Consider the following 23,830-nt stretch of genomic DNA (forward strand, 5'->3'; position numbering starts at 1 on the left):
ATTCAATGTTTTTAGTTCGTGGGTACTGTACTTACTTGTATTAATTCCTATTTGTTAGATATTGCTGTTATAATTTATGTTTCCTGAACTACTATATCTTTTCTATCTCGCATCATATTAAATCATTATCATGCCATAGCATAGTACCAGTATGTTATATATTTAATTTCGGTAGAATATTTCCTTATCTAGTAAAGTTATCATTTTCAGTGTTGATATTACTGACTCAAATTTAAATATGTTCACAATACAGTAAAACCCCGATAAGACGCTGTTCAAGGGACCGGGTGTAAATCGCGTATTAATCGGGACCGCTTATTAGTCGGGTATACTAATTTTGACTTATATGCAATATCTATTAGCATTTTTCTGTATTGAAATACATGATTCGTGAAAGGTAATAGAGCATTATTCCATTATGTAATTACTGTACTGTACGTTAAAGACATCTACGATACTGTATGTATGTTCTGTACTTAATTCTTTCGAAAAGAGTCATTTATAGTTGTTTGCCGTGTGCGTGTTCTCCAAGTCCTTATGTTTATCACATTTCACTCTCTTGCGCTTACATCCTCCCGACGTCGCAGCTGCAGTGATTGAGTCACGATTTTTTATTATCGTTCTTAATGTCGATGATGGGATTCCTAATGAATCAGACAGTTGTTTCTGTTTCCATCGCACTTTCGTAAGATTTCCAATTTTTCCGACACAGAAAGCACTTGTAATCACACTCACAAACACTTCAACACACTAAAAGATAATAAACAGCCCAGCATATATTTCCAGAATTTTGTTACGGTCGAGAGAGTTTGAGAGAGAGAGAGAGAGAGAGAGAGAGAGGGTTAGCAAGAGAGTGGATTAATTTAACTGTAAACTTGTGTTGTATTGTAAACTTTAAGCGCGCAGATAAAGGGTCGAATAAGAGAGCGTAACAAGAGGGTGAGTATTGTATAGTATGAAGGTTTAAATGCGCGGGTAAAGGGTGGAATACCAATACTTTTCAGGTTAATGGCACCAGTTGATTGACTGACTGACTGACTGACTGACTGACTGACTGACTGACTGACTGACTGACTGACTGACTGACTGACTGACTGACTGACTGACTGATTGATTGATCTATACATGGATGTAGACGTCAATTACATAATAAATAAAAAACACAATAAAATTAAAAACCCTACAAGTTAAAATAGCTACATTTAAAATAAATAATATAATCAATTAGTATTGCATATATCATAACTTGTGATTTAAGAATTCTTTCACTGAATAAAAAGTTTGATCAGTTAAAATCTGTTTAACTTTCACTTTAAATTTTGCATAAGGTATCTGCAATGGTAATTTATTAAAAAACACAATGCCAGTATAGGCAGGCGATTTTTCATATTTCACAAGTCTATGATTTTTTATTGAGAACAGATGTGCATTTCGTGTATTATAATTATGATCATCTAAATTCTTATTGTATTTATTCTCATTCTGTTTCAAGAAAATTAGGCATTTGTAAATATAAATGGATGGAAATGTTAAAATTTTGTATTGTCTAAAATAAGGTTTGCATGAGTCAAAACTCTTTAATTTAAAAATGGATCGTATAATTCTTTTTTGTGCAATAAATATCCTATTAACATTGATAGAGTTATCCCATAAGAAAACGGCATAACTGAGATATGCATAAGCAAGTGAATAATAAATTGAAATCAATATTTTGGTGTTTAGTATATCTCTCAGTTGCAAGTTCAATGGCCAAAATGTTTCATTGCTGTTACAGTACACGGCATTGCTGAAAATTACATCGAAAATATTCCACAAAAATAACGTATTATGCTGGACTTGAGCGCAACAAACGGGGTATTTTATAAAGGCGTTATATTTGAAATGTGCAGGGACCGGACAAAACAAAGCGTATTACATGGGATATCGTAATAAACGGGCGCGTCTTATCGAGGTTTTACTGTAATTGTAAAGATTGTTAATTTATTAGCGAAACTTCTAAATATATAGTATTATTGCCTAATTCCTATTGTAAGGGACTGTAAGAAAATAATGTCTGAGCATCGATTAAAAATGATTTTCCATGATATAAGTGGTTCTATTAATTTATTACAGACAGCAGAACAAGTTACAGGATTCTGCAGGTCGCCAGTAGAGACTCGGAAGTCCAGTCCTACTGGAAGTGTTGCTAGCAGCCAGTCTCAAGCTCTACTTACTCCTAGTCGTCAACTGTCAGATGCAGAGAAACTCCGAAAAGTAGTGCTTGAGTTGGTGGACACAGAGAGGACTTACGTGAAGGTAAACCTGACAAAACTTTCATCTAGTGAAACAGCAGTGGCGTAGCGCCAATGTAAGCTAAAAAGCTCAGCTTCCCCAGTTAATAATAATTTCATAACAAACCTGCAGTTTATGAACAAAATCATTTATTAATTTTAATACAATTTATATTTATGCGTTAAATATTGTGATGCGGCAGCTTAGGATGATTTGTGATGCAGCAGTAAACATGAAGCCCGCACACACCAGCTTCCAATCCCCTCATTCTTCTGTGTAACCCACACCGCAGATTTTCCATCTCTTTCTAACAAAACTACCCTGGTCGCAAGGCTCGCAAGAAGCTAGCTTTAACATTGAAAAGAATTTAGTTTCCGAGTTATCCCTTTCGTGAATTGTGTTTAGTTGAAGTGTTAGTGTGCATTGTGGCTGATCTAATAAATAATGAGTGAAATAACAGTTTCTGACACCAATTTAATTGAATGTTTAAGACAGTTACATTTTCAAGACTGACTTACGAACAAAAGTGTGATTTAAAAAACGACCGACTCCCTGCTATCAGTGAAGGACACAACCAAGACAGACGCATACTTACGTAATTAATTACTAATACTGTATTTATTGACCGTTAATATTGTGCTTTCTCTAAAATATATGACAGGGAGTAAGCTAATGTTAAATTATAGGTATATGTTTCTATTTGTTAGAGATATGTGTAAACCATGAAATCGTAATTTACTACGTACTATTTGAGGTCATGTCTTATCGGTGTTACTTACGAGGTTCCAACCAAACTTCGGACTGCTGACATTGACTACTATTTATTTTAAGACTATATTTTTGCAATACCTTTTCTCATATGTACAGTAGTGGCAAAAAAAAACTGGACCGATCCTTGTAGCTGATTTCAGAGCTTTGTTCACTCCAGAGCACGATAGACTGGTAACTAATACTTTCGTGGTTCGAATCCTGCCTGGGAAGGAAACTTTTTTTTTTCCTTATTCAAATTTATTCTCATTACTTTTCGATTGCTGGTAAAATTCATATTCTGGGAATAATAAGTTAATTAAGTAGTAAAATATCGCTGCAATAGAAAAGTATTGGGAATAAATTTGAATAAGGAACAAAAAAATGTTCCCTTCCCAGGCAGGATTCGAACTACGAAAGTCTTAGTTACCAGTCTATCGTACTCTGAGTGAACAAGGCTCTGAAATCAGCTACAAGGGTCGGTCCGGTTTTTTTTTTTTTGCCACTACTGTACATGGAAGATAATTTGAGTTAGCTTCCCCTGCTCAAAATTTCATGCTACGCCACTGTGAAACAGTACCGGTATGCTGAACAAATGTTTCCAGAGTATTATTCGTTAACTGCAGAATTACGCTTCCAAACGAGAACTTTTGTAAATAAAACCCTAAGGTCTAAAAAAAAAAAAAAAAGATAGACATAAATTTGCATGACAGCTAAAATGAACGGAAATTTAACAATTTATGAAATGGAATAAGAGATGGCATACATTTTTAGAGCACCTTCTCCACTGTCATGTGAAACATATTAACTTCACGATCTGTATCATCATCATCATCATCATCATCATCATCATTAGGGCTAGGATTTTGATGACCTATAAATAATGAAAAAAATCTTTCAAAAATGCCCTTAAAAATGCCCTAAAAATTTATCTTACATAATTGGCTTAGTAAGAAAAGAGGTTTTGTACTACCGGTACTTAATATTTAGACTAGTAATTAAATTAAATTTTACATAATTTTTTCTAAGTAGTACTCTTTAATTAATTATTTTACCTGATGTGGACGTGAGGTCAGCAGTCGGCTGGTCGGTCTTGGCCCTTCATGGGCTGTAGCGGCATGGATTTACTTTACTTTTAGTTTCCATATAGTCTACCACAAGGCCACTCTTATCCGGAATTAGCAGGTATAGAGGAGTCTATATTGAAGGGGTGGTTGGACTAATCCATTACATGGGGTGTACTACGTTAAAATGGCAATATTTGTGTAGAAAAACGATTAAAATATTATACAAAATAATGGGTATTAATGGACAAAATATGTAAAGAAAATATCAAAGGAAATAAACATTAATTTACAGTAATAATGGAACTCTTTGCATCATAATCCACAGTTAATTCCCGATTTACCACGAAAATCGTCTGTAGCTGCATTTAGATTGGCAACAGGCCATAGAATTGGAATATATCAGTCCCCTAACTGCCCATTGTGCAACTCAAACCAAGAAATGGATTCGGAACACCTCAAATTCTGTGCTTCAGTGGCTGACCATGATAATATCTTTGAAAAATATTGAGTGCAATAGGTCAAATGACTTTACTGTCAAACGCCTGGCATTAGAAAACAACAACATTAATAATGGGGATTTATGGCCAAAATTAAATGAAAATTCCTAAAAAATGACCGAATAAAGCAAAAGATGCTCTTATGATTTGAAACAGGCAAAAAATGCAAAAAAATGCCCTAACAAATATGTCTTAAAACACTCAGTTTATCACATAACATATAAATACTAAAGCAACTATGTTTCTGGCTTACTAGAAAAAGATGCAGTTTCATCAAAATCCTAGCCCTAATCATCATCATCATCATCATCATCATCATCATCATCATCTCTTTGTTTTATTACCAAAAATATCTATTGTGCGACAGCCCATGAAGGGCCAAGACCTACAAGCCAACGGCTGTTCTCACGTTCACATGCCTTAGCAGGGGTAACATGTGGTTAGCACAGTGATACCCCCAGCCATTATAGCTTGTTACGAAACCAATTTCACTGCTCACTGTAGTTCTCAAAATTCATCATGATCCTGAATGGGCTCAGGTCCCATACACCACATCCAATCCTTCCAATGTGCCGTCCACCTGGCGAAAGCAGCCAATATAAGAAAGATAAAGAGGAGGAGTGGATGATCGTACCGCCGCTTCCACAAAGCCAACACGGGAGCCAGCAAGTGAGCACGCAGGGCACCCATCAGTGCAGCCACCTTGGAATCCATCACAGAAACTAGCACCGTCTGAACCAGGCTTTATTCTGTAATTACAAAACAGACCTTAATTTAAGAACGCGACGACTGCTTGTTCGCAAGATTATAGCTATTAGTTGTTAAATTTTTGTTAATCTACTTTTGAAATATTTGTTAATTTCAGCACTTAAACAATCTGCTGGAGAACTACCTGGAGCCATTAAAGAAGGAAACATTCCTATCAAATGCCGAGATCAATGCCTTGTTTGGAAACATTCAGGAGATTGTGGCATTCCAGAGACAGTTCCTACAAAACCTGGATGAAGCTTTGGAGCTCGAACCCGATTTCCATAAGTTCGAACATCCCAGTCAATTCAAAGTAAGTAAAACATAGAGTAACGTAGTTTTTACAGTGAGAATTTTCAGTAATGCTTAAAGTATCAGACTTCATATCGACTTTGAAAATGTGAAATTCTTATGAATACGAAGTCCGTAATTTATTGTATTTTAAAGTACATAGTTTCGCTTAATAAATTGCCATACTGACATGATTTCTTCACTCCTAGACTTTGAAATATTATGAATATACAGTATAGAACATATTATTATTATTATTAGGGACCGGATTTTTATGTAATATCAAGGTGTGAAATATGTACATATTTATGTAAGAAAAATAAGCTGAATATGTACCAAAATATGTAAAATCATGAAAATATTTAATATCAATATCTGGCAGGTATAGGATAGGTAAGACTCTCTAGTTGTGATTTCATAGAGCACCCGAATTTTTTACTGCACACTTGACACATTACTGTTTTTCCATCTGTAGTGAAGGCTTCGTCCATCGCAATTCATGATTTTATTTTTGTCGTTAGGATTGAAGATACAGGGGCCATTTTAGTTAGTTAAAAGCAGTAGATAAACTCACTTGCACTTTATACTGTAAGTACTAAAACTAGAGGACTGAGTGAAATGAATGACACAACAGTACTGCAAGCACTGTTTCTCTTTACTGGATTAGGAGAAAATAAGAGGAGTTGTGGGACACATGCATTTTAGCTGCTCCCTGTAAGAAACAAGTACATACTAAAACCTCAAACTATAGGCATTTACAAACTGTTGTTTGAAAAGTGACATTCCTGTCTCATTCAGAAGGATAAGATTATTCCAGCCAAGAACCATACTTTCTAATTGTTCGGAAAAACCCATTTCCGTATAGATCTACTAAATTTAAAATAAAGAGGTCAGGCAATAACCTGAAAATCTCATGTCAGACTTGACACGGGTTTTCCATGGAAGAATTAGGAAGAGGGTGGGTATGATTGCAAATTGCATGGGAATGACTTGTTAAGACGTGTGCAGAACAAATTATAGTTCGAGACAAATCATGTCGTCCTCGTCCCACTCCACCGCATGAAGACAACGCTACTTTCTGAGTGATTTTTACAATACAAGGTAGTTGTATGAGAAAGGTTGCCTTTTGTTCACTCATATTTACAGTGGGCGGTATGGGGTGAGTGCCTCTATTACTTCCTGGAACTAAGGACGTTCTGTTTCGTTCCGAAATATATCCTTTCTTGGGTAGGTAAAAAAAGCTTTTTTTTTTTTTTTTTTTTTTTCCTTTCAGAGAAGTAAAAATGAATAAAACCCCTAAATATGTAGATTGATGTAATACCAAGCCATAATATGTAATTTGGGGTAAATATGTAGTATCAAATTTTAATATATTAATGGTAATTACAAGATTCGCAAGGATTTGTTATTTATATACGGTTAGGTTGAAAGGAATATAATATGTAATTAAATAAAAATCCGGTCCCTAATTATTATACAGTATAAAAATATATTCTTTTCTAGAATATGTTCGTTTTGTCGAGATGACAATTGAGACCACCTACTCTTTCCATTTTCCATTACACGTTCTTCTTTCCTTTTCCATTATAGTTTTTGTGGTAATATGCAAACCTTAAACAAATCTCCAAATATATTAATCAGCCTTACAAGAGCACTCCCTCACAGTGTTACGTGTCATATATTTCAAGAAAACAAATGTGAAATAAACTCTTAGACTGAAAATAAGACAACAGCTAGGGCACTAGTATTCCAAGTTCGAGATTGATTTGGATCCCAAGAAACCAAGATAAATGTACTAGAATAGTGCTAAGGCAGACTTCTTATTGTGCTTTCGTTTTCCATCATAATTCCATAATTTTTGCTCAATTAATTATACATAACACTACTACAGAAAATAGCGAATAAATTACGACACTATTTTTTCTCGAAATTACAATTAACAAAAATATCTAAAATGAAAAGGTCTTAAAAAACAAGTTGTTAATAGAAGATTATGCATTTTGAGACAATGCTTAAATGGGTAAGGATATTAAAGAGGCTGCATTTGAAATTTAAATTTCTGACATAAATTTAAAGTTACGTAAATGTGGACAATAATCTTCGTCTTTGTCACTATGATCTAGGGTGATCAACTCTCCCATATTTTCCGGGAACTCCCATATTTGAGCTAATTTTTTTTGGATTCTCCTGACTCCCGTATTGATATTCTAATCCTCTCGCATTTTTCATAATCAATCATGAATGCTAATTTCTTAATGTAACCTTACAATAAACACTAAATATACAAGGCGTGTTCTTAAAGTAAGTTCCGTTTTCAATTATAGCAGTCGCATAACTGCAATCATTATTTTTTGAGTGCGTGTTTTCTTCTTCAGTCCTCAGGTAAGCTGTGCATGCAGTTTCAGAGATTCAGTCCGTATGTATGGTTAGTTGTGATCAGTTGAAATGTTTAAAGTGATCGAGCACCCCGCCGACTGTGAGATGCGGTCTGTTATCTGTTTCTTGAATGCGAGGAACATCAAACCAGCTGACATCATCGTCAACTTTGTGAAGTGTATGGTGATGATGCCATTAGTGATGGAATGGTCAGGAGATGTGTTAGGAAGTTCAATGAGGGCCACGTCTCTGTGCATGACGAGCAGCGTACCGGTCGGCCATCTTTGATCAATGACGATTTGGTGCATGCTGTCGATGAAAAAATTCATGAGGACAGGAGGTTCACAATTTCTTCGCTTTCCTTGAATTTTCCACAAATGTCGCAGAGTGTTCTCTACAAATTGTGATAGATTGATTATGATATCGAAAATTGTGCTTACGATGGGTACCCAAGATGCTCACAGAGGAACACAAAACCAAACGAGCTTCCAGTGCATTGAGCTTTCTCACACGTTACAGTGAGCAAGGCGATGAGTTTCTTGACCATATCGTGACAGGTGACGAGACTTGGGTGTCTCACATGACACCTGAATCGAAGCAGCAGTCCATGGAATGGAGGCACACTGCATCGCCAAGGAAAAAGAAATTCAAACAAACCATGTCAACACGCAAGATCATGTGCACTGTTTTTTTGGACAGAAAAGGAGTCCTTCTCATCGAATTCTTGCCTCGGGGTGAAACCATTAATAGAGAAATCTAATGTCAGACCTTGAAGAAGCTCCATCGTGCAATTCAGAACAAGAGACGTGGGATGCTGACTGACGGAGTTGTGTTGCTTCATGACAACGCTCGGCCACACACAGCTCGTGACACCCAAAATCTCATCTCGAAATTTGGCTGGGAATAAATTGACCATCTCCCCCTACAGCCCGGATTTGGCTTTGAGTGACTTTCATCTCTTCCTGCACCTCAAGAAGTTCCTCGGTGGTCAACGTTTTGATGGCGACGATGAAGTGAAAACAGCAGTGCGGGAGTGGTTCACATCGCAGGCGGGCGAATTCTACAATGAGGGGATAGCAAGACTTGTGCCACGACTCGATAAATGCCTCAATAATGGTGGAGATTATGTTAAGAAGTAATTGAAGTGTGGGGAATACAGTGCAACAAAAATGGTTTGTAAATATCTTCCCGTTTACTTACTACACCCTTTTAGAACATACTTTAAGAACATGCCTCGTATTTAGATATAAACTGACATTAATATTAATAGTTTATCAGGCAGCAATCAGTGCAGTAATCCTGTTCCGGTGATCCTGGATTGTTTGTGTAATTGTGTGCACTTATGATTGTAAAGAATTTCTTTATCAGTTTGCATATCAATGTAAAAAATTGAATACTCTGTGGCATCCTGTTGACAAATACAAATAACTTAAAGTTAAAAAACATGGATATTTTTTCAATATTATTGCACTCAATATTGAGATATAACTCATATTTGTAGTATAATTAAATAGATAGTTGTACATTATTTACTATAAACAATTTTAAGAAATCATAAATTGTGGCTTCACATCCCAAACAATTGCGCTAAAATTTTTCGTGACTAAATCTCCCATATTTTTGTGATCAGAAATTGGTCACCCTACTATGATCCTTTCAGTTAACATAGTCGGCCTGGGTGGCGCAGTTGGTAGAGTGCTGGCTTTCTGTGCCCGAGGTTGCGAGTTCGATCCTGATCCAGGTCGATGGCATTTAAGTGTGCTTAAATGCGAAGGCTCATGTCACTAGATTTACTGGCATGTAAAAGAACTTCTGCGGGACAAAATTCTGGCTCACCAACAATGCTGATATAACCTCGGCAGTTGCGAGCATCGTTAAATAAAACATAATTTACAATTCAGTTAACCTTGGCTTCCCTACGGACAATATGAAAAGGACATATAAAATGTTTAATTTCTTACAAAATTTAATGGTATGTATAGAGACCTATAATGTATTCTGACAATTTGAATGAGTGCAAACAATTTAAGCAGTTCAATAATGGAGACATTCCACGAACTAATGCTGTAATGATGTTACATAAATAGGTAAGCTACCAAATATTTTATATTATTTTAGGTAGTCACTATTTTTAAGAAATCATAAATCTTAAACAGTTATCATTATAATTAATTTAAGGTATTTTTTTTTATTTCAGATGATAGTCATATAAATATGATAAGTTTATTTGAAATTTTTATTTAACGTCTCTTATATACTATAAAGGCAAATAATGATATTTCAATGTACCGTAACTTTCCTTTTTATTATTCATTGTTCGATACACTCTTTTAACACTTATAATCACTGAATAACTTAATGATATCTTTACTGTGTTAAGGGAAGAGGATGGTATTTTTTTAACTTTTTTTCCTATTTGGTGTAAAATATTAATTTTTTGTATGTAGAGAGCTCATAGCTGTGGCAACTCAACCAAATCAAAGTATTTAAAAAAAATTATTTGGGAGGCCCAAATTTGAAAAAAATATACCCAATGCAGGATTGTACTAAAACTGATATATCTAAACCGTTTTTAAAGATAGGTTCAAACAGTTTTTTGCAATGTATTTGCAAAAGCATGTTCTACAAACTGTCTGTAACAGAATTTTGATATTGATCCCTACGTTTGTAAAATAAACATTTAAAATTTAATAACAATTTTCTGATTTCCTTTCTTGCAAACAAACGGACGTATTTTTAAAATGAAATCAATTAACAAAATTCTGTTACAGTGAAAAGTTTCCTAATAGTCTAAAGAATGTGTGTTCTAAATTTCATGCATGTATCTTTAATGGTTCAGAAATTATATCCATTTTTGTCTGGCAATGTAGCAAAAAAAATGAAGTTACTGGAAACCGATAAAAGCAGGCGTGTGATTTAAAAATCTATACAGCAGGAAGTTTAAAAATGACGTCTCAACATCCGATAAGGGCACAAATACCCCATAATGTTATGCAATGTATTCGACACATATCAAAGGGTATTTTAAAGAAAAAAAATTTTTTTTTTTTTATTTAATTTACCGGAAACAACAATAAAAGTGGGCGAGTGATTTAAAAATCCATAATGCAGGAAGTTTAAAAATGGCGACTCAACATCCGATAAGGGCACAAATACCCACAAAATGTTATGCTATGCATTCCACACATATCACAGAGTATTTTAAAGATTTTTTTTTTTTGAAAATTTATTCATTTTTCACCAAAACATACCATCCTTTCCCCCTAACTTTTGCAATTTAACTGGCTGACTAGTTTCGAAGTGGTATTCTCCAGTGTCTTTTTTAACTTACAGGAATATCAGTGAAAAACGAATGTATGATATGCCAAAAGTGGAACAAAGATGGAATGAAACTGGTATGAGAAAACGAAAGCACTCGATAAAACCTGCTTCATTATCACTTTGTCTATACAAACCTCAAAGGATATGTCAAACAAACAACCAATATCTTTTCTATTCTGGAAGTTTTAAAACACAATAAAACACTTCAGATGCTATTCAAGAAAGCAGTGTAAAAATTGACTCTGATTATTTAAATAAACTTTTATTCCATATTTCCTATTAGAGGATGTATTTTTTTTTCTTTCAGAATGTGCTCTTCTCTGTGGGTAGCGCATTCCTCTACTATGTAAACCACTTCAAACTGTACAGCTCCTTCTGTGCCAGCCACTCCAAAGCACAAAAAGTTCTGCACCCCAGTAAGTAGTTTCTTAATATTGTTGATTTTGAAGTCTCAAATATAAACTAAAAGAGCATTAAACAGGTACCTAACATAATTTTGAAACTTCTGAAATTCAAAGTTACTCTCAATTCTTAAGTGGTTATCTTATTTGTCATTAGACCTGACTTTTGTGGGTTCGGATATAGCAGAGATTGATAAAATGTTTAGAATTGTAAAAATCCTTCGTAAGAGAAATCATATCAAAGTCCCATGTCGTAGATGCAAGTGAAAGAACGCTGTCTCTGACCAGAGGGTTCCAGACTAAATTTACTGATTATATCTCGCCATGAAAAAATTGAATTTTGCTAGTCATCATTCTCATCTGCCATCATGTACCAGTAATCGGAAGTACTGAATTCCTCCTTCCAGATACACCAATTCATAAATTGAATCCAACACTAGAAACTCTGCAGCTCTCAACAAGAGCAGAATTCCAGGAAAGTCTTATTTGACCATACCTTGACACTAAAAGCAACTAGAACAAACTTTTTAATAATTCAGTTGATTTCTAAAAGCATAATAGCAATAATACGCATAGTAATAACAATTTTAACACAGAACTGAGTAATATGTCAACTCACTAACAAACTCCTCAGTGCGCCTCGGTGTCTCTTTCACTCCATAATAACGTCTGGACTGTCACAATAAGGAGCCACGTTCTGATAGTCCGAAAGCTACTAATTGCTCTGTATTCTTACTCCTTCCAATAATCAGATTCCTTTTCTTGGCTGGAGTGTCGTGCAGCAAAGTGTGGCAGAAGCAGCTCCTTGAAATTAAATAGTCATTCATCACTGAAAAATAATCCAGGGTGTGATAACCAATCAAGAGCCAAGGATGACCAGCCGAATTCTGGTCTTACGTCCACTTATCTTAGCAGAGATGAACGATCATCAAGGTAAAGTGTAGTCAGCACAAGTGATCCTCCCAGTGCAATAGCTCACTTTTGATTTTGCTAGTCACAGTAGCTCCTCAAATTCATCATGATGGCACGTGGGCACAAAGTGAGGACTCGAGCCAGCAGTCATTTTGTACAGCTAGTCGAAGGCATGTGCCTTCCTTAGACCACACAGCAATGGCGCGGGACTCGTCTCTTATAGTTAGCAGAATCAATCTATTCGCCTGTCTTTTGTGGACTGATAATTTTGGCTAACATATTATCTGCTGTAATGATTTGCTACTTAAAAAAGAAACTTTGAACTTTATTCTTAACTTTACAAATGAGTTCAAACTACGCAAATTTGCTTAATGTTTCTATCCTCAGTATGCACACACACACACACACATACACCTACACACGATATTCTTTTTCCTAACAAAATAAAGGACATAAGGAAAGGAGGCAGAAATAAACTTAGAAAAGCAGAAAGGAAAAAGAAAATTGTCAAGAAGAAAGAAAGAAGAAAATAATTCATTACATATTCATTATATGAGGTCTCGCCACCCTCATTGAATATTATCACGACTACTATAAAGTAGTCAATGTGCATTATCACCTTTAAATCGAGAAAAACTCGTTCTGGCACCGGGAATCGAACCCGGGACCTCTCAGCTCTACGCGTTGAGCGCTCTTTCCAACTGAGCTATGCCGGGATACGATCCACGGTGCCGGTCGAACTCTTCTCATTGTAATGTTTACTGCCTACTACCTGCATTTAAACCTATGTAAGTCATGTATGCAGGAGTGCATATTTAAATGACTTTATGGCCATATTCAACAACAGTTTGTGACAACTGCTAACATTTAATACATCACATATTCATTATATGAGGTCCCGGCATAGCTCAGTTGGAAAGAGCCCTCAGCACGTAGAGCTGAGAGGTCCCGGGTTCGATTCCCGGTACCGGAACGAGTTTTTCTCTATTTAAAGAAAATAAAGAGAAGTAGGAAAGAATTAATAAATGAGAAGGAAAGGCAAAATAAGGAAGACTAAAGAAAGAGAGAGAAAAGGAACAAACAACAGTGAAGAAGAAATAAAATAAAGCCAAGAAAGAAAAAATATGAGAATAGGAAAAGGAAACAAGCAAATGAAAGAAGATAAGAGAAAGAAAAAGTAAAGGAAGAAAGAATAAAGACGAGGAAAAAAGGAGAAGAGTAGAAAAGAGAATTTAAGATAGAAAGTAAAGAGAAAAGAAAGCAAAATAAAAATATAGGGGAAAGGAAAGGAAAAGGTTAGATAGAATAAGTTTCACGAAAGTATCGATAGTATTTCTTTTTTATCCAAGATACATTACACTATTGTCGGATCATCGGATCTGTGCCCCCGTAAGATATGCGAACTGAACCCTAATTCCTTCTCAGCCTCGGTAATTCATTTCTCTCCCTGCATTCCTATCTCTCTCTTTTCTAGCTCTCTCCCTTTCTCTCTCTCCCACTACTCACAATTTTGAGCCTTCTTGCGGGACAGTTTATTTGCACTTGCAGTCCAGTGTTGTCAACTCAACATGAACACTGCAGCACGGAGTGGCGAAAGAAATATTATTAAGCAAGTACGTAATAGCATTTTGCGATGAAGAGAAACAAACAGGTCAATTATCTGTTTCCTATAAATCAGGCAACGAAAACAGCAGCTGCGATCACAGGTGGGGCTTATTTTATTTCAATTGATTACGTATTAAAATTACTTACTTAACTAATACTAATAATACGACATTTTTATGTAATTTATATAGGCAGGTCAGAGCACCTATCAAAGAAAATCAGGAGAGAGGGAGTCTGTGCAGGAGATGAAAAGCTAGAATCACCAGGGCAGAACAGACCATGGGAACCTTTAATTCTTGTAGATGATATGAATCGATGTATTTTAAGAAGAAAGATACAAGAATTTTATACCGTGTAGAATGAAGTTCCGACATTGAAGAAATTACTGAAGGTTGCGAGAGACAATATTTTCCAAGGTTGGAGAGAAACGCTATGGAAAGTGATTCGAGACATGGGATTTAGGTTAAAAAAATGTAGAAATACAAGATGTATTTTGATTGAAAGAAATGATATTGTAGCATGGAGGACCAGTTATTTATGATACCGTTTGACGGAAGTTTGGCAACATCCCTATTCGGCAAAGTTCGTGGCCTGCTGTTTAACATGGTGGGAGGAAAGCGGGTGGAATGGAGTGAGTACAGGCGTTAACTTTTTCAAGAACGACGACAGCGCTGAAGGGGCACAGATCCGATGGTCCGACAATAACTTATAATACTTTGGTTTCTGTTTATTTCGTAACTTAAATCCGAAACTGTTGTCTTAATTGAACTTGTAATATTGACATTTGACAATATTAAAGCAACACAAGAGGCAACGAAAATTAACCAGTCAGTCTGTTTTATAGTAATCTGTTGCTTGTTCAGATGAGGGCAATCAGGCACTCCAAGAGTTCCTCGCAGCACGCAATCCTCGCCAGCAGCATTCTTCAACACTTGAATCGTACCTCATCAAACCAATCCAGAGGATCCTAAAGTATCCCTTGTTACTACAACAATTAAGGAATCTCACAGATCCGCAAGCAGATGAACACCAGCATCTAGTAGGTAAGTCCTATTTATGTTTGATTATTATTATCTATCTGTCTCTCTGTCTATATAGCCTATCCTCCCATCTTTTCCTGGGCTTTCCAACTATTCTTTTCCCATGCATTTGTTGGGTGAAGGACCTTCTTGCTATCCGCTTCTCATCCATTCTCACTACATGTCCTGCCCACTGTAATCTTCTAAATTTAATAAATCTGGATACTTCCATATATTTATATAACTGATATAACTCAGAATTATATCTTATTCTCCATCCTTTCTCATCTTGGACTGGGCCAAAAATCCGTCTTAAAATCCTTCTCTCGAAGCTGTTCAATCTTTCCTCCGCCTTACTTTGCATGGTCCATGTCTCACAACCATAGCACAATATTGGTCTTATTATTGTTTTATACAGTCGTATTTTGTTATTCCTATGTATTGTTTGGGATTTCAACAAGTCGATCATTGAAAAATAGGCTTTGTTAGCCCGTAATATTCTTTCTTTTATCTCCACTAATCATCATTCTCCTTGTTTACTATGGAACCCAAATATTTAAAGTTTTCTACTATTTCAATATCAGTATTATTCAGTTAGATAACTTTATTTTGTACTGATTTTTTAGTTTGAAGAACTGTTTTCGTCTTATTTGTATTAATACATAATCCTATCTCTGCCGCCTTCCCATCTAATTCTGTAAAAACTTCTTCTATCGCCTTTTTTGACCTTTCCACAATGCTGATATCATCAGCATAACCTATCAGTTGTACTGATTTATATACTACTGTTGAGTCTGTTTGTATTTCCATTTGCCTGGTTACATATTCCAACGCTAAATTAAATAAAACTGGGGCCAGCCCATCCCCTTGTTTCAATCCATTCCTTACAGTCAGTTCTTCTGTTAACTCATTCTGAATTTTAACTTGTGCTATGGTGTTTTCCATGGTAGTTTTTATTAATCTTTTTAATTTTGATGGGATATTATATGAAATCAGTGCTGCGCACAACTTTTTCCTCACTATGCAATCATAAGCTTGTCTAAAATCGATAAATACTTCATAAAGGTCCATACCATACTCCCAGAATTTCTCACTGATTTGTCTAAATGTAAAAAGTTTATCTATGATTGACCTTCCAGGTATCCTACCTACCTACATATCTATCTGTCTGTCTGTCTAATTATTTATAAATTCATTTATTTACTTACATAATTATTTATTAACTTACTAGTCTCTCATCATTAGCCTGCACAGATGTAAGCCAATTGCATTAATGTTATTATTCAATTTTTGTTACAGAGGCTTTAAAAGGCATGGAAAAAGTAGCAGAACACATTAATGAAATGCAGAGGATACATGAAGAATATGGAGCAATTTTTGATCACCTCTTCAGACAACATCAGAAGTCATGTAAACAAGTGAGTTTACCATCTTGTTACCAGTACTGAAGATGACCATTATTGTATGCATAATAATAATAATAATAATAATAATAATAATAATAATAATAATAATAATAATAATAATATTTATTTGTCAGAAACCAGTGTACAAGGCCTGGATATGACATCGTCAGGTTCGATAGTATACACACGCACACATACACTCACACATGCACAAATAAATATAGACAAGTAAACAAATAATTATAAGCAAATAAACATACATAGTCAAATAAACAAACATTGAGAAATAAACAAAACAAACACTGAGAGATAAACAGAGTATGCTGTAGGTTAACACATTTATATAAGGACAAAAGGTATAATTAAAATACAGAGACAAATTAAAATATAAAGAAAGGGTTACATTTCTAAAATACAATATTTACATCATACTCCATGAATTCATTCACTGAATAGAAAGGTCTGTTCAGCAACCATCTATGTATGCAGGGCTTAAACCTATTTATTGGTATCTTTCTCGCCTCCAATGGTAGCTTATTAAATATATTTATGCCATTAAAAAAGCACAAAGTTATTGCAATTGAATCGATCAAATCAAGAAGTGATCAAGTGACATTTTTTTGAGAATGGAGATAATGCCGCCATATTGTCCTCTGTGTGGAGGGGCGTCATATTGATGCAAGAAAAAACCAAATACATTACTGAAATCTGTTTTAATAATGCACCAAAGTTTTTTCTTAAGTCAAGCAATGGCCAAGTGCATAGTACTTGGTTCTTTCTTGCTATAAGTTCATATCCTCAAGTCAATAAATGACCAAGTTTAAGTACTTGAACATTTAGTTGGCAGCCGTATGAGTGTCTATGTGTTTGTGAAAAACTGTATCTCGATCTAGTTGAGCAAGAATATTACAGCTCTGTGAAAACCTTTGCAATAAGTGAAGAAGAGGAGGAAGATCGTTAGGTTCTATTGGGTTAGATTTGATATGAAGACTAAATTTTGTTCAGTTAAATTCTTTCTTTAGTATCTTTTCAGTCATATCACATTTCCATAAATGTTTTGCGTTGCAGGGATCAATGTTTTGTTTTAGTTCAAGTTATTGTACTTTAAGTTTTCAATCAGTGTAATCAGTGCTGTAGTTAGAAAAAATTGTAGGGGGTACCGGTACTGTTGAAATCCCCTTGATCATACAATATCATCATCATCATCATCATCATCATCATCATCATCATCATCATCATCATGAACAGTTTCGTTTTAGGTCAAAATGGGCTGTGACGGTGAACCTAGCGAAGATGGTCTTGGTCTTTCCACTGATGTTTTGGTCGTCCTTGATCTCGATGTCCTGTTGGAGCTTACTGGAATGCTAATTTTGGGAGTCTAGTTCTTTCCATTCTCCGCAGATGCTCTTTCCATTCTTGTTGATATCTTGTTATCTCCTCGGTTAAACTGGGTACTCCAAGTTTTTCTGTGATGGCAGTATTCCTTTGGTGGTCTAATCTAGTGACTCCTAACAATATCAGACAATATGTTGTTGTTGTTGTTGTTGTTGTTGTTGTTGTTGTTGTTGTTGTTGTTGTTTTCTAATGCCAGGCGTTTGACAATAAAGTCATTTGACCTCTTGCATTCCAATATTTTTCAAAGATATTATCATGGTCAGCCACTGAAGCACAGATTTTGAGGTGTTCCGAATCCATTTCTTGGTTTGAGTTGCACAATGGGCAGTTAGGGGACTGATATATTCCAATTCTATGCAGGTGTTTGGCCAAACAATCATGGCCTGTTGCCAATCTAGATGCAGCTACAGACGATTTTCGTGGTAAATCGGGAATTAACTGTGGATTATGATGCAGAGAGTTCCATTTTTTCTCTTGAGATTGTGTTATCAAATTTTGTTTGTTGAAGTCTAAGTATGTAGATTTAATAAATCTTTTCACAGAATAATACGTAGATTTAGTAACAGGTCTGTAAGTAGCAGTGCTGCCCTTCTTTGCTAAAGCATCCGCATTCTCGTTTCCCAGGATTCCACAATGGGATGGTATCCATTGGAACACAATTCTTTTATTGAGTGATATTAATTGAGAGAGCATTTGAGTTATTTCTGCTGTTTGAGATGAAGGTGTGTGTTTAGAGACTATTGATAGAATATCAGACAATAATATGGACTCATATTGTACTTCTTTTCCAAGGTTACTTCTTCGTCATGCAGACCTCCTTCCAAATCGCAGCCACTTTGCACATAAAACAAGAAATTAAGTGCTGACACTGGTGGCTCAACACTTTTTTTAGGAGCAAAAGCCTAGAAGCTCTTTTATTAGAAGAGTACCGGTATTCCTTTTCTTAGTGAAGATATTGTTCATTACAATAATGCTCATTCACATCTTTAGTTCAAATTAGAACAATCTATAATATGTAACTGGGCTCTGATTGAGGTTCTGTCTGATATTATCAGCAGTAAGTAGGCTACATCTCACTTGACGATACGTGTCAACGGAAGAACAATTGTTTGTATACATCTGAAGTTTGATAATATGTTACTAGTCAGCGATGTATATATTTATAATGAATTCATCTATCCTAAGTGCTAATCATATTATGAGATGTTGTATGTTAGAGTTTTTCTATATGCAAACTGAAAACATTAATCTCAATTACATTAAATGCTACAAATAATGCTTCTGCTCAAAAAGAAAATAATAATAATTTTTCTCGTACATTCTAAACAAATTCTTCTACAAAATTAAATATATTACAGAAACAATATATATTTATTTTGCAGCCAATAGACTTGAGTCCTGGTGACCTTCTGTATTATGGTGGTGTGGAATGGCTCAATATCTCAGACTTCCTCGGCAAGATCAAGAAGGGTCTGGAATTACATGCCATGTGCTTTGTTTTCAAATCTGCAGTTGTATTCCTCTGCAAAGAAAGGCTCAGGCAAAAGAAGAAACTCATGGTAAGTTTTAAAAACCATATTAATTAATGTTCTGCTTTATTCTTTTCAGTTCTTGTTAGATATTGTTTTCATTGATTCCACTTCTAATGAGACCTATGTGGTAGCTGAGTGGTCAAACCTTCACCTGTTACTTAAGTAGTCTGAGTTCGAGTTCTGGCTAGGCCTAAAATTTTTATTTTTTAACAACGGAGAAGAATTTGCTCTGGTGCCGGGGATCGAACCCAGAACCCCCAGTTACGCACTGGTTGTTCTGCCACTGAGCTACGTCAAGGCTCAATCCACAGCACCGGATCGAACTCCTACCAGTACCTTTGATTTTTTCCCATGTTCGACATAATATGTCATCGTACAGTAGCGCTAGAGTGAATTTTTCTCTGTTATTAATAAATAGTAGCCACTACAGAGAATTCTGTAGGATCAAAAATTAATAATATCATCATGTAAGATTTTTACTTTGACACTTGAAGGGTACACAGGAAAAACGAACAATGTCACAATGCTGTTAAGGGTGATGTCATTATCTAATTCACTGTATTACTACAAACTTCAGTGTTATTTTTACCAAAAGTGGTAAAGGAGAATTAAAACCACGGATACATTCATCATCTCCTTCATTTCAAGTAGAAACACCAATAAATATTGTAGTAATATACCGAAATAAATCAATATCTCAACCTTAATGGAAATGTGACATTGTTCGTTTTTCCCGTGTACCCTTCACTTGTGTCAGACATGATCGCAATTGGGATTTTTCTCAGTGTTAATTCTTTATTCGTTAACAGTGATCAAAAAAGTCCAATCTATAGTGCCTATCTCGTTTAAACAATCCACCGATGCTTTCGCCATCTTTTACTTTGTCAGTATAAATTGGTCTACACAACTGGCTTCTTCACATGGCTGAATGACAGATAATTAAGTATCAGCCATAGCAAAAAAAAAATACATACATGGGATATTCAATAATTAGTGGCAACAATGTTTGTATGTGGCACTATCAGCGGTAAATGATGCAAGCTGATAACAATGAGAAAGAAGAGATCTGATGTGTGTTATCTGTGAGTTTGAAGACAATAATCTCATTTATAAGGTATTTGTAGTGAGTTTAATTTGTAGACTGTTATCTGTAGTGCTCTAAAATGTTTAGCAAATACGAACAAAGATGCTTAATTAAAATTCAGATTGCAAGAGGCAAGAATGCTCGACAATGCCATACAGCATTACTGGAAGCTTGTGGTAGAGAGACTTCACCATATCATACCGTGGCTAGGTGGGCACATGCATTTCACAAAGGGAGGGAAGATGTTCATCAAAAACGTGGAGCTGGCAGACCGCAAACGGCAAGTGATGATGTGCATGTGAACACTGTAAGAGCACTGCTGGAAGAACACCGTTGTTGGACTTGTATTGAACTAGCAAGGAAAGTTGGAATTGCTCTTGGTACGATTCTTCACATACTTAAGAAGTTAAAGACGAGGAAAATCTGCGCTCGGTGGGTTCCACACAATCTTAAAGAGGAAAACATGTGGCAGAGAATGGTAACAGTGAGATTAGAACGCTATGGACGTGAAGGCGAGCGTTTCCTTCGACGTATCATAACTTTAGATGAAACCTGGGCTCGATGCTTCCAACTAAAATTGAAGAGAGAATCAAATGAGTGGCAGCACAATGATTCCCCACAGCCAAAAAAGTATCGGTAAGAACAGGATCCACTTAAAGTCATGTTCATTATTGCTTATGATTTTGACAGTGTCTTTGTCACTCATTCACTTCCTATGGGAAATCATGTGAACGGTGCATATTACAGTTACTTTCTGGAGCACCATTTATGACCAGCTGTGTGCCGTAAACGTCCGAATCTCCTGAATTCTCATCCTATTGTGCTACATGATGGTGCTCGCTCTCACATAGCTGCCCCTGTGATTAATTTACTTCGCAGATGGAACTGGGAAATTCTAGAGCATCCTCCATACTCCCCAGATATGAGCCCATGTGATTTTGAACTTTTCGCGAACATAAAATTACCACTTAGAGGAGTTTGCTTTAGAACCAGACAGGCAATTATAGCAGCAGTAGAGCAGTCTGTTCGAAGATTAGTACAAGAAGACGCTGTGGATGGCATCCGTCGTCTCCCTGAGGTGTGGAGGCGGGTTCTTCATGTTGGAGGAAATTACTTCTGAGCACTGCAACAATGTGACTGTTTCAAAACTGTTTTCTTTGTTGTTAATTCAAATGTTGCCATTAATTTTTTAATTACCCATGTATAGACCATACAAGGGTTGTAAATAAAGTAGTGGCAACACTGCCAGGAATGGGTCATGTGAATTCGCATGCGATACAAGACAACTGGTGATCATAGAGATATTTTCGGTGTATTGAATGGTAAAATCGGTTGCTATGACAACAGATGTTATTGTGCGTGCTTAAATGTAGAGCACTATTTTTAATTGCTTTAAAGCATGTTTACTAAGATTTACGAATGATCGTGGATAAAAATCGAGGTAGCCCATGGTAGAAATGTTCGCCAATGTCATCAATGGTTACTTAAAGCTTGTGGAAATGATGCATTATCATATCGGATGGTTGCAAGATGAGTCTCTGTATTTCGTACGGGTCAGAATGAGACGGCACATGTGAACAATGAAGTTTTAGGCTTTGATAGGTTTGGTGAGATATTGTTTAAAATATACGACATTTTTTGTGCAATCTCATTACATTACAACGCAACTTTTGTGCCCTAGCCGTTTTTTGATTTCCCAAAAAAATTTTTTTCTATACACCCCTAATGCAGATGCTTGAATTGAAAGTACGTTTATATAGAGTTAATGTCTGTTCAACGAAAGAATAAAGTGATGTAACACATGCACGTGGTGTTAAGATCTCTGAATTGACAATGATTCTTTTATTTTTTGCCACAGGAACAGATCTATTGGGTTCTATGATTTACATCACTTTATTCTTTCTTTCGCTGGACAGTACAGAAGTTGGAATTTTCCTTTAGGTTTAAATCAGTACTGTACCGGTATGGCATTTTACGTACATAGGCCTAATTTTGTAACTGACGATTTCTTCTTCTTATTTGGTATTACAGCCCAAGTGAGCCTTAACCTCCTCTATGGCTCTCTTCCATCCTTCTCTATCCATCGCCACTTCCTCCAATTCCTTATTCCTAATTCCACTCGTACACAGTTCCACCATCTTGTTCTCGGTCTTCCTCTTAATCTGGTTCCATCTGGGTTGTTATTGAAGACAATCTTCACTTTCCTTGTAGTTTCCATCCTTGTGACGTGTCCCAACCATCTCAATCTTTGACATCTTATGTGCGTCTCCAAATCCGATTCCTTCTACAGTTCGTATATCTCATTATTATATCTGGCTCTCCATCCATCCACTGTTTCAATTTCTCCGAAAATCCTTCTTAAGATTTTCCTCTCAAATACTGCTAGTTGTTTGCATGTATTTTTATTTAGGACCCATGTTTCTGTACCATATGTTATAATGGGTCTTATTAGGGTTTTGTAAATCTTGATTTTGATTTTTCTAGATATTATTTTATTTTTAACAGTTGGTAAAAGTGAATAATATGCCCTGTTAGCCAGATTTATTCTTCTTTGTACCTCATTCCTTAGGTCATTATTTGCTGTCAATATTGATCCGAGATATGTAAATTCTTTTACCTTTTCAAACTTGTATATTCCCATTTTAACTTCCTTCACTTGATCATTTTGTCTTTTGGTGACTGACATAAATTTAGATTTCTTTGTATTTATTTTAAATCCCAGCTTCTGAGAACTGACGATTTACCCTGACCAAATATTTTGGTGAGCTTCAGTGCTTCCATAAATTCAGCGGCCTTGTCCTTGGATGGCCCTGCTAAGAATAACTATTGAAACTTCTGCTTACAGCAGCCCAGACTAAACACTGGATGAGTCGTACCGAACTGCATGATTAAGATTTTATTCAATACCTGTACAGGGTATATATGCATTTCTTGTTTGTATAGGGTGTTTCGAGTAAAGGCAGCTCAAGTGAGGTGGAAATTATCCGCTATCAGGTTCTTATCCCAGTTACGGAAGTGCAAGTCCGAGCAAGTTCAGCTAAAGACATGGACTCTCACTTCCTGTGGGAACTCATTCACCTGCGCAGCCAATTACAGAGGCGGTCTGAGAAGGTGTATGTCCTGTCCAACAGGTATGTAATCATAGCGTGAAAACTGTCT

At 35.8% G+C, this 23,830-nt stretch overlaps 1 protein-coding gene and 1 long non-coding RNA gene across 5 annotated transcripts in view; one reads left to right on the top strand and one right to left on the bottom strand.

Annotated features, from left to right (window-relative positions):
- The window catches only part of sif (still life), a 727,300-nt gene that overhangs the window by 634,570 nt on the left and 68,900 nt on the right, over positions 1-23,830 (top strand). For all 4 annotated transcript variants that reach the window (XM_069812852.1, XM_069812854.1, XM_069812855.1 and 1 more), the window contains 7 exons: positions 2,113-2,295; positions 5,448-5,642; positions 11,625-11,733; positions 15,099-15,278; positions 16,554-16,672; positions 19,438-19,614; positions 23,615-23,802. In XM_069812852.1, the coding sequence (XP_069668953.1) occupies positions 2,113-2,295; positions 5,448-5,642; positions 11,625-11,733; positions 15,099-15,278; positions 16,554-16,672; positions 19,438-19,614; positions 23,615-23,802 (1,151 nt within the window). The remainder of the gene's footprint in view (positions 1-2,112; positions 2,296-5,447; positions 5,643-11,624; positions 11,734-15,098; positions 15,279-16,553; positions 16,673-19,437; positions 19,615-23,614; positions 23,803-23,830) is intronic.
- The window catches only part of LOC138691122 (uncharacterized), a 37,744-nt gene continuing 18,062 nt past the window's right edge, over positions 4,149-23,830 (bottom strand). The window contains exon 3 of the long non-coding RNA XR_011329752.1: positions 4,149-5,331. This is a non-coding gene — a long non-coding RNA (uncharacterized lncRNA). The remainder of the gene's footprint in view (positions 5,332-23,830) is intronic.

Source organism: Periplaneta americana, chromosome 16 (genome assembly GCF_040183065.1).
Source record: "Periplaneta americana isolate PAMFEO1 chromosome 16, P.americana_PAMFEO1_priV1, whole genome shotgun sequence".
NCBI classification, from domain to species: Eukaryota; Metazoa; Arthropoda; class Insecta; order Blattodea; family Blattidae; genus Periplaneta; species Periplaneta americana.